The following is a 12,511-nucleotide window of genomic DNA, read 5'->3' as shown; positions in this document are numbered from 1 at the left end:
CTTCCAATTTTGTTCTTTAGTCCAGGAAGTTGCCATTACTCACCCATTCGAAGGACTCGCAAGTTGGAGAGAAGAAAAACCCCGAAGTTAGGAGGCAACAGCAGTCCGCTTTTTTCCTACTGAATGTAACTTGTGTCTTCGCTGGTAAATTATATTCGTTATGGCTGATACAGATGCCAGTGTCGCTGCGGGCTGCCTGGAGAAACTGAAGGGCTACGTGAAGACCCGAAAAGGAACTATTCTTGCTGCAGAAATAGTACGTTTGTTTCCATTTACTCTTAAAGCCTCACACAATGAGTAGACTACTGCTGCAACCTAAACTTACTGCTATTTAGGAGTTTCCAAACTATGAATGAAAGCTCTGTTGTAGAAATACAACATACTACTTTAGGTTTGCATTCATAACCTCACGTAGGCCTCTATTAAGCAATAAGTAAACCTACTACTTTACAAAATTGTATCTTACATCATAACTGAATAGGCTATGTGGGTGTAGTTCATTTACCTACAGCCATTTTTGCAATACAGATCTGTGAGTATTTCCATGATGGTATTCCAATGATTTGATCATAGCATGATAATGAATAGGGCCATTTTAAAATCGTTGACACAGTTGTCTGGACTTAGAGGAACTGGACCTAGAAGGAGAACCATGTGCTCTTGGAGGTAGGGGCTGGGTTTGTAGGCCAAGGGTTAAGAGCTTCCACCTGTCACTTCTAATGTGGTGTTGTGCGTGAAGCTCCCCTCATTTGGCACGCAACAGTCAAATGCTGACAGTTTAGGTTGAAAATCAGAGTGTACATAGGGTCACATACTACAGGATATACATAATAGTTATGACTATGTGTGAAAGTTAGTCATGGAAGGATGACAGACCTCTCCCTAAGATTGATAAGGAGTTGGCATGCCGAAGAAATTTTACACATTTACTACCTAGCTGTAAATGTGTAAAACTCCTTCTCTTTGACGTTGTGCCCATTAATGTAGCAAGGTTATTATGGTAAACTGAAATTAAAACGCAAACTAATTAAAAACATTTTTTAACTGAAATAAAAATAATTAACAAACCCATCTAAAACTATACTGAAATTATTATCTTTTATCCCAAAACGAACTAAAATAAAATAACCATCATGAATTATGTTCAGATAAATAAAAAAATCTAAACTGTAAAGGGATTTTCAATGGGAGTTTCAAGCTTTGGGGGGGGGTTTCATGCTACTGAATGTGGCTGTTAAAAAATGTGGTCAGGAGATGACGTTTCAAATAGGCCTACTTTATGCATCACTATCACCAGCTAACAGGGGAAAAAATGTCTAGGTAGCTAACTTGATTCTTACATGTACTACTACATGTAAAAAGCATTGGATTAGTATATGGGCTTTCCTTCCACCATATTTTTGCTCCTGTCTCGACAATATTCCTTTTAAATCCAGGGGGCCCCCTGGATCAATTTAACCGGAGTTGGAGATCCAAAACACGTTCTGCGAGTGTTTTTTCTTTACCTCTACTTTACCAATACATTTTCTGTTGTCTCCCTCCCTTCACATTTCTCACTGTCAATTAATAATAATAATTCTTCAAATTTTACTGGTGAAATGTCCATGCAGCATCTGCATACCAATCATTTAATTTCAATCAATTTCATGGGGCTATTCCAAACTTTAATCCTTCATTTAACCATTCGGAATTAATGTAGGAGGAGCCACATAAAGGAGTGGCAGCTGCAGCAGCAAACCAGGCTTTTGAAAACACCTATGAAATTTGACTTTTGGACCAACTTCGAAATTTGACTTTGGATAAATGTGGATAATCATCAGAATCTTAAGTCAAATTGGGATCTTGTTATTCACGCATGCTTTCTGTCCCTAATACTGAAATTAAAAATAAATAAAATAAACTAGCAAATCAGGTCTAAAACTAACTTAAACTAAACTGAATTTCAAATAAAAATAGAAACTAATAAGAATTGAAAAAAAATATGAAAACCTTGTTATGTAGACTAACAAGCTGACCAAACTGGACATGCACGTGCACCATTGTGCGCACATTGATTTTGTTCACCCACACCAGAAGCGATCAGGACACGCAGGTTGAAATATCAAAACAAACTCTGAACCAATTATATTAATTTGGGGACAGGTCAAAAAGCATTAAACATTTATGTCAATTTAGCTAGCTAGCTTGCAGTTGCTTGTTTATTTGTCCTGGTATATAAACATTGGGTTGTTATTTTACCTGAAATGCACAAGGTCCTCTACTTTGACAATTAATCCACAGATAAAACTGTAAACCGAATTTGTTTCTCGTCGTCTCTCCTCCTTCCTTCAGGCTTCTTTTTCTTCTTTGGACTTTATATGGCTTTTCTTCTTTGGATTTTATATGGCAGTTGGCAACCAACTTTACAGCATTACTACAACTGACCGGAATGGACCTAAGTTCATCTTTCAATCCCCCACGTGGGTATATGCTTCTAAAAACCCGATGGGAGAGGACGGACTTGCAGCACGTTGAGCGTCACAAATAGAACCAATTTCTATTTTAGCGACCTGGCCACGCATGAGCTCGCAATAATTGAATAACATGTATGTGTACATTTATTTTGCAGTGCTCGCACACGCGACTTGTCTGGTCTGGTAAGCATGTAACTGTGGCCAAATTCAAGTAAAGGTTTATTTAATCATCTTTCAGCAAACTGTAGCCTATGTCAGTCATACATGGACATTTGAAATCCAGCCTATATTTTTGTATTTAACCATTATTTAACTAGGCAAGTCAGTTAAGAACAAATTCTTATTTACAATGACAGCCTATCCTGGCCAAACCCTAACCCAGACAACGCTGGGCTAATTGTGAGCTGCCCTATGAGACTCCCAATCACTGCCGGTTGTGATACAGCCTGGAACCGAACCAGTGTCTGTTGCGCCACACAGGAGCCCATCAAATGTAGAACAAACACAACTGTTGAGCACAACCAGAGAGCGACAAAGTGGGTACATGGTTTGATGGAATGCACTGCAGATGACATCCAAAATTATGCACAGGCCAATCAAACTATGTTTTTATTTTCAACATTATGCTAAAGCCATCTGGATTGAGTTAACCAGGATGTATGTAAAGGCACTCCAGGAATAGACATGAATAACTTCAAGCAGGCCAAGTGTTTTTGTACACAGTAGACCCCTTTTAATGTGCTCTACATCCATGAGATGTATTGTAGGGTAGTAAGTATCCTTTGGGGGCTTTGTTACCCATGTCTAAGTGCATTGAAGAGGGCCATCCCACTACTCTGGTGGAGTTGCTGCATGCATACTGATTGCCTATCTTGTTGCTCAGTGTTCTCATTGCCCTAAGAAATCAGCACTGGTGAATCTCTCCATTTGTAAAGATAAGCACTATTGGGTATGGTGGGTGTTCTGTTCTAAAGGGGGTGGTAACTCAGAGCTTTCTCATAAAATGAAACAGAATAGAATAGAATTCTAGCGAGTTCTAGAATTTTAAGTTTCTTTCCAAAACACTATATCCACCAATTTTTCACATTTGTGTTTTTTCATTAGAAATGATTGCTTATGGGTGCATTCATGTGTGTGTAAAATATTACTGTTCTCAGATTTTTAATTCAAGGATTTTAGATATCCATTAAAATGGGTTTTGTTGCAAACACTATATATCCATTGTTTAGCTGGAATTTAATATTTCTATCCTGTATATTTGACTGTTATGTGGTTGTCTCACCTAGCGATCATAAAATGAATGGACTAACTGTCGCTATTTTACATACAGATCTCATATTACTGTATTAATTCATGAAAAAAAAGTGTTTCGTATTGATGTCACAAATGTATCATTTGTACAGTTCTTTACTAAAAAGGTCATTTGTTATTTGACTGTGTAAAACCTAGCAGTGCTACTTATTTCTCTGAGAGTGAGGCAGATATATTGCGCTTTGCAGCAAAACATGATAATTTGTCTCTCTGAAATGAAACCATCAAGTGATAGATTTAAACCAAATACATTTGTCATTGAACAACCCCATTCCATGATTAGGTGGTGAAAAAACACACCAATCTCTTTCATAAGTTATTAAAAAGTAAAAGATAATTTACCATTTCTGAAAATAGATACATTTTATATACAAAAATTTGAACACCCCTTCAAATTAGTGGATTCTGCTATTTCAGCCACACCCGTTGCTGACAGGTGTATAAAATCGAGCACACGGCCATGTAATCTCCATAGACAAACATTGGTGGTAGAATGGCCTTACTGAAGAGCTCAGTGACTTTCAACACGGCGCCGTCATAGGATGCCACCTTTCCAACAAGTCAGTTCGTCAAATTTCTTCCCTGCTAGAGCTGCCCCAGTCAACTGAAAGTGCTGTTATTGTCAAGTGCAAACGTCTAGTGCTGAAGCACGTAGCGCGTACAAATCTTCTGTCCTCGTTTGCAACACTCACTACCGAGTTCCAAACTGACTCTGGAAGCAACGTCAGCACAAGAACTGTTCGTTGGGAGCTTCATGAAATGCGTTTCCATGGCCGATCAGCCACACACAAGCCTAAGATCACCATGCTCAATGCAAAGCGTCGGCTGGAGTGGTGTAAAGCTCGCCGCCATTGGATTCTAGAGCAGTAGAAACTCGTTGTCTGGAGGGATGAATCACGCTTCACCATCTGGTAGTCAGACGGACGAATCTGGGTTTGACAAACATTTTTGGGATGAATTGGAATGCCGACTGCGAGCCAGGCCTAATCGTCCAACATCAGTACCCGACCTCACTACTGCTCTTGTGGCTGAATAAGTCCCCGCAGCAATGTTCCAACATCTAGTGGAAAGCCTTCCCAGAAGAGTGGAGGCTGTTATAGCAGCAAAGGGGGACCAACTCCATATTAATGCCCATGATTTAGGTATGAGATATTCGATGAGCAGGTGTCCATTTACTTTTGGTTGTGTATGTGTAGAGTTTATTCTAGCAAGGGGGTTCCTAGACTCAGATCCCGGAGATCAGTGTTTCACCACACGTTAAGAGTCAGTGCTTTGCAGAGGTAATGGAAATTCCAGAGGATGTGTGAGGTTGCTGCAGCCTGGGATAAAGAACGCAGGAATCGCTTAGCTTGCACAGGTCAGGTGGATGACCCCCCTTGTGGAACATCACAACAGCCCGGGAGAAAGTATGAAAGTCACAGGACGAGAGATGGTAGGTGTCTCAGACAGTTTACATACTATAGTTCATACAGACCAAAGAATACTCCAGCAGGGAGAGGAGGATCATGTGATGTGAGATACACAGGAAGACAACTCTTGCCATCATTAATCAGTCGGGAAATACTCATTTCCTCACCCAATGTTTCATAGTAACCCCATGTACTGTGAAGGATTGACACTATGGGCCTATGGAAGCCATACTCCAAAAGGGTGATTCCATGCCAGTATAGCCCTCAAAATATTTTTGGTTTCTCAGGTTGTTCTGCCAATTCTCACATAGAAACTTAATTGGGACGAAGAATGTTTGATATGCTTTTTACCTTTGTAGCGCAAACAATTAATTGGTTCATTGGTTTTGAACATGCTTCTGTGAAAGCTAGCTAATGTCAAAGTGAAACATAGTCAGTGGGACTCTCCCTGGATGATGAGCAATCGCTTCCATGTAAGCTGAGTGATGTAGGCATTGCAGTAGCTTGTTCTGTTCTTATTACTGTGCTTAGAAATAGTATTTTGCCTCTCATCCCGATACTATTCAGAGAAGCCAGTTCCATTGAAACATCAGTTGAACTTTTCCTGCCATTTCTTTGTGTGTGAGATTGTGTGTGTATAGTTACATCTCTCTGTGTTTTTGGTTGCCACTCTGTTCCTGTTTTTAGTTTGTTAATATATTGACTGTAATCACTGACAAAATGTTGGTCATTTTCCATAGTCAGCGTATGGAGGACTGAACAGATTCCATCTGGGTCTTCAGTCTGGTCAGAAATGGAGCAGTTTTTCCTGTGGTGTAACAGTGAGATGTCAACATCGCAGTCCCTTTTTTGTTGTGAAGGGCTTTTGGATAGTGGGTGTTTCTCTGTGTGACGGCCTCTTCATTAGCCGGTTCCCCTCAGAGCAGCTGGCTGAGGCCAGAATAGAATAGAGCCTCATTGTGTAGGCCCCTCGCCCCAGCCACCCCACAAGTGCACAGAGGCAGCTCGTGCCAGTCTCTGGAACACACGAAGCACTGATGTGTGCCGGGGGGGGGGGGGGGCGCAGGGCAGTTTATTGCATCATCTGTAGGCTACTACCACGCTTTTCACTGGGTTTGCCCTAACTTGGCTTACTGCTCTGTGGCAGTAAGCCAGTTCATATATATAACCAATATAATTATTTTATCCCTCAAATCAAAGAAAAAAAGGGTAGCTTTGCAATTGCAAGCGAAGTTGCAATATCTTCCCTGAACATCTAAGTCAGTAACATCTTTGTCATCCTCACAAAGGCTTTGTGATGTCAAGTGGCACCATGAAATGTGACCATTCTTTCAAAACCTGCCTGTGGTTGTATTTGAATATATCTACCCACCCAGAATCATAGCTCAACAGCAGCAACAATAGAGAGATTCAGTAAGGGCTGGTGTTGCTGCTACACTGTGGGCTGTCCAAGTTTATGTACTCTCCACACTGACCCTATTTCACTGGAATGGACTGAAGGGAATGCCAGCTGATTTTATTATTTTTTTTCTGATGGAAAAATGCATTCTTGACTTGGTACAGACCCCTCTGTAGATAAAATTAAAGCAACATGTTAAAGAAATGCATGCAAATGTTTAGGATAAAAAAGATCACTGGGGATCTTACTCAGTGTGATATAGGCTTCTAACCTGATTGGCTATGTTGGCTACTATGTTTTTTTTGTTGCATGTGTTTTGTGACAGCCTCGGTTGTTTGTGTACTTCATTGCGTCACCACAGGGTCTTTAACCCCGTATAGACTGTGGTTATTGTGTCCTGTTTGATGTGGGAGATGCTTGTGTTTGTTTGTGACATGGCAGTTATGGTGTCTGTCCATTTGACATTGCTGCCTTCTGGTCTCACTCAGCCTGGATCTTGGAGTAGAAGACTATCGTGGATAAAACATGGTCTTAAGTCAACTGTCATACCATGTTCATGTGGTGGAAATGACTCTGAGATGACTGTTCCTATCACTGCTGATCTGCTGTCTAGGATGAGTTTTAATCACATCATTCAACCTGAACTGCTAATTCAAAGGAAAGGGAAGAATCTGGAGCCAAATTGTTAGTTTGTTGTAAACTACAGCAAGACGTTCCCCAAGGATTCTGGGATACGTAGCAGTAATTTCCTAAAAAGGAAATGTTATGAATAACATCCCAAATTCAAGCAATTCGGCTACAGATTAATTGAGCATAAAAGCAATTTTTGCCCTACAGATTTGGCATTTTCTAAGTACCTTTATAAACATATATTACACTGAATATTGTCATGCAGGCTTTTTTTTCCTCTCCTCTTTCTCTCTCTAAATGAATTGTCTGTTCTTTTCTTTCAGCTCATCAGTTTTATCATCCTAATCTGCTATGCTGCATCATTGTATGGAGGTTATTCTGCAGTGGCCATCTGTGAGATGGTGTTCGCCATCATCTTCTTTGTCATCTTCATGATGGAAATGGACAAGTCCATCCAGGTGGTCAACTGGGTCTGGAGTGTGAGTACAGTATATATGTTTACACATACACACACCTAGACACACACACAAACACACACACATACCTAGAGAGACACACACACACACAGAAAGAGAAGCACACAGACACAAATTATAGATACATTCATAAAACCAGACAGTAACACAAGGACTTTCCAAGTGCCATTAGAAGGACAATCATTCACTAATGTTGGTCTCTTCCTCTCAGGATCTTATCCGTGCTGCTATTGGTGCAGCCCTGTACCTTATCACCTCTCTGATCTGTGTGATTGGTGGTGCCGGGGACGGCGCCCGTATTGCAGGAGGGGTGAGTCAAATGTCTAACCACCCTGAGATTTTGTAATAGAAACAATCTAGAGCATCTCAAACTGCCTACTTCTTCAGCTCTCCAATACTTCAGACCAATTAATCACTGAAAAGTAGAACTTGGTGCTTAGAATATGTTTATATTAACAGTTATTCCATTCCCTTAGGTGTTTGGCCTGCTGGCTGGGATCCTGTTTGCCTATGATGCCTACACCATCTTTCTGGTCATCAAGAGCACCAGGCAGCACACAGCAACGCCCACTGGTGGGTGATTTAGATAAGGTTGCAGCTTTGCTATGAACTGGGTCGTTCCACCAATTCGGTGCCTTTTAGAGAATTAATTTGGTAAAAAGAAAATAACATTTGATTTCACCTCATTTTAACATTTTGTCATAAAGAGCACATGTTCAACTTCATAAAAAACACATTTTCCCATCGCAAAAGGTTAAATAAATAAAAATGACTATAGTAAGTGCCAAATAAAGTAACAGGGGAGATTTCATCTTAAATCAGCCATAAATCCCCCTTTGACAGGGGAAATGGAAGCTTTTTGTGTGAAACAGGGATGAGCAATGCAAGCTTTACAAAAAAACAAAATGTTATAACATTTCTATCCTGTCTGTATATGGGTAACAGGGTGTATGTGTTGTGCTTGACCTGCTCAGTTTTCCACCACAAAAATACCAGAAAATTGACAAAAAGTTTAGAGTTAAGTTCACGTAACAGGGTTGACCTTAATATGAGGGACAGATGTAAATGAATCACTAATCACATTAAATAATCATCTTCAGAAATTACTTTGTCAAAGCAACAAAATAACTAGGGCTTTACAATGATGGTGGAAACTTGGAGAAATGTTGGGGTTAATTGGATTAAAATCTTCCTAAAAGTCACAGAGGGTGCCAGTCTGAACCACATTGCTGAATTTTGGCACTTTAGCAAGTCTTTATTCATATTGAAAATCTGATTTATTGAATTCTCCATGTGGTCTATATTAAAGGGCACTTAATTGAATCTAACGGGCATTTAAAATGCAATAATTGGTGCACAATCTTTACTTAAAATATCGAAGGGACTCAAGTCACTCATTTCATAGAACGACCCAACTACAGTTTTGACAGACATTTTCTCACCGAATTTGATTTGTTCTATTCTCTGCTTTGTTTACAGACGACAGAGTTTAAGCACTCAAAGCTATACCCCCCAAAAAAGAAAAAGGAAGTTTGTGCAGGAGGAGTCGACAATGAAGAGAGAAAGAAGTGCAGCAGGTTGGAAGGAAGTTTGATGCTCAAATGAAGAGATTAATAGCAGAAATGAACCAATGTTGGGGTCAGAAGAGATAAACATCTACCGTACATCTATAGCTTACCCAGAGGAGAATGTTACACTGCATTGAGATCTGCATATTCAAAAGAATTATGTCAATTCCAGGAGGGATTCCCTTGACAAGCGTTATTCCAGTCTCGGTGTACAATTCTACCATCTACCGAAAAGGGAAAGATGTAAATATTATGCAGCATAAGGAGGTGAAAAGCTTTGGTCAGTTTTCATACATCATTTGTTTTCTGATCTAATTAATTAATGTGTCAAAAGATGGCTGTTTGTATTACATCCACTACTAAAGGTTTGGTTTGTATTAGTAATGAGATTGTAGTATTACATCCATAGAGGTGCTCAGATTAATATAACATAATGTAACATCAGCTGTTTGCCTTTGCAGTTTTAGTACAAATTACTACAAACGGCATTCTTTCTGCGTCATCAACATTTCACCTCAGCGGCAAAGCCCTTTCAATATTCCCACTTTAATATATTATAATTGTGCTAGTCAAATTTAGCTGCCACTTAGTCAATGTTCTCCTTGTGACCAGTGATATCGATACCTACACTGAGTGTACAAAACATTAGCAACACCATCCTACTATTGAGTTGTACCCCCATTTGCCCTCAGAACAGCCTCAATTTGTCAGGGCATGGACTCTACAAGATGTCGAAAGCGTTCCACAGGGATGCTGGCCCCATGTTGACTCCAATGCTTCCCACAGTTGTGTCAAGTTGGCTGGATGTCCTTTGGGTGGTGGACCGTTCTTGATACACACGGCAAACTGTTGAGCATGAAAAGCCCAGCAGTGTTGCAGTTCTTGACACACTCAAACCAGTGGGCCTGGCATCTACTACCATACTCTGTTCAAAGGCACTTAAATATTTTGTCTTGCCCATTCACCCTCTGAATGGCACACACACAATCCATGTCTCAATTGTCTCCTCCCCTTCATCTATGCTCATTGAAGTGGATTTAACAATATGAATAAGGGATCATAGCTTTCACCTGGATTCACCTGGTCAGTCTGTCATGGAAAGAGGAGGAGTTCGTAATGTTTTGTACACTCAGTGCATAGTGCTATTTGTACAGTAATGCATACTATCAATAGAGCTCTACATCTCTCACACAGTGCCTTTAATACAGCATTTGTTGTAGCTTACCTGGAAACATTTGTAGTGCCTTCATTTTATGGGTTGTTATTTTGCCTCTCTTCTCGACTAGCACTGTTACTGACCACCATTCATTCTGCCCCCATAGTAAGGTTAGATGTTCCTTTGGCACCAAAGAACTTCTCGTTAGTAGGCTACTCTTGCCATAGGAAACACACATGTTTTCATCATCCTGGTTTTCACAAATCTAACTCAGGTTAAGTGTGTTTCTTACCTGTTTTTTTTGTGTATTTTTTTAACCAATGGTAAAGAAGATATTTTAATGACATTTTGTGTTGTACAAGAGAAATGTTACCTCAGTTAGTGCACCATTGTTAAGGGATTTAGACAGTCTGTATGCAGTTATAGAAAACTCTTAAATTGTTTATTTAGAATTAGCAGGTAATTAAATTAATTAGCAGAGAAGGTTATTTTATCAACTGTGTGGTTGACATTTCAGGAACCATATGTTATAATTTTAATATGCTTTAGTAAATGCTACCTTGCCTCCGAAATATAAAATTAATTTTGCAAGGTATAATTTGGCCTCAGTGTTTTATTTCTAACAGGATTTTTAATTTTTTGTTTCATCCTTTTTGTGTGTTTGAAACACTGCATTCACAATGCTTTGCACAATAAAAGCCATTTGTTTTACTCTAAATAATTATGAACCTCTCTAATAACTGTGCTATTACAAATTGTTATATACATAGTAGTTACTAGCCTGACGACTCACACTAAATTATTCTGATTCTCTGTCGTTTGCCACATACCTCCGGTGGTGTGGAGTAGCGTTTGGCCAGAGCAATGATTCTGGTTAGCCAGGCTAACAACTGTGTATACTGGTTTGTGACATGCACAAGTACAAGGACCTGAGGGCTATCTCTCAAGCTACCACAAGATGGAAGCAGCTGCCCTTTCAACATGACCAGGGTTCATTCTGTACTTCATTTTCTTCTTCACAAATGGGCCCAATAATAGCAATAAAATGGAATGCGGCAAAATACTATCCACAATTACTACTCATTGTTTTAATTTTGACTTGACGTAAATAACATATTTAGTATGATTTTCAGGAAACTAGATAAACAAATGCCCTTTCACTATCTTTGGTTGATCCTCCTTAGTAAACCCCATGACCCTTTGTAGGCCTTTTGTTAGACCATAAACAAATATATATCTCCTTTTGCTTTTCCCAAATTCTCCAACAACCCTTCAGCTGATCCAACAAGTACCCACACTGTGCTGGGAGTTCTACTGGCTTAAACCTCTTTGACCATTTGCATGCTGGCCAATATAATCTTTTTTTTTGTGCAATTTATCACCTATTCCTTCCTTAATACAAAAATGTTTGCTCATTGACGTCAAAAATGTACATTCATGTTGGACCATTTTTTGGAAAAAACACTTCAACAGAGATTTTAAATTACATTAGAATAAAGCCCACCACTAATACCTAGTCTCATCATAGTGAGAAAATATGCTAGAAATATGTGTCACAAGCTGGCAAAGTCTTAATCTGGGAAAATTCATGTTGGAATGGGGCCCCTACAGGAACTCCATATGTGTATAGTTGGCTCATGTAAATATATACTGTATATAGGCCTAACATTAACTCCTGTGAATAGTCACTTTTCCATGTAAAGATGCTGTACACTAGGTCAAAGTTGAAACAGAGATTGGATTGGTCAGGGGATGCGAATGGTATGTCTAGGGCCTAGTATCTGTTCCCAGCTAGAAGAAACCCCATGTTTTTAGATGATTCATTCATTTCACAGTATTGTAATCAGGTTACCTTTCTCTGTGGTTCACTCAAGAGGCATCATGCCCCTTAGGGGACACTTCTTTTTCTTTTACTAGCCACTCAGCAGTTTTATGAAGTTGGCTTTAGCTAGCCCAGATAGGTTCCCAATCTCCCAACCTCACAACTAGCTACCAAGAATACATTTCAGGCTATCAATCAAGTTAGAGTAGCTAGCTTCATAAAAACATTCAAATAGAACATTTATAATATACACCGCTCAAAAAAATAAAGGGAACACTTAAACAACA

At 39.5% G+C, this 12,511-nt stretch overlaps 1 protein-coding gene across 1 annotated transcript; it reads left to right on the top strand.

Annotated features, from left to right (window-relative positions):
* Nucleotides 1-9,235, top strand: plp2b (proteolipid protein 2b). The gene is made up of 5 exons (XM_029719047.1): nucleotides 1-256; nucleotides 7,526-7,681; nucleotides 7,890-7,988; nucleotides 8,155-8,251; nucleotides 9,158-9,235. Exons 1-5 carry the CDS (start codon nucleotides 161-163, stop codon nucleotides 9,169-9,171), a joined length of 462 nt encoding a protein of 153 aa, XP_029574907.1. The 5' UTR covers nucleotides 1-160; the 3' UTR covers nucleotides 9,172-9,235.
* Nucleotides 9,236-12,511: the final 3,276 nt, after the last annotated feature.

Source organism: Salmo trutta, chromosome 28, assembly GCF_901001165.1.
Source record: "Salmo trutta chromosome 28, fSalTru1.1, whole genome shotgun sequence".
Taxonomy (NCBI): Eukaryota; Metazoa; Chordata; class Actinopteri; order Salmoniformes; family Salmonidae; genus Salmo; species Salmo trutta.
This window is presented reverse-complemented; position numbering and strand designations above follow the sequence as displayed.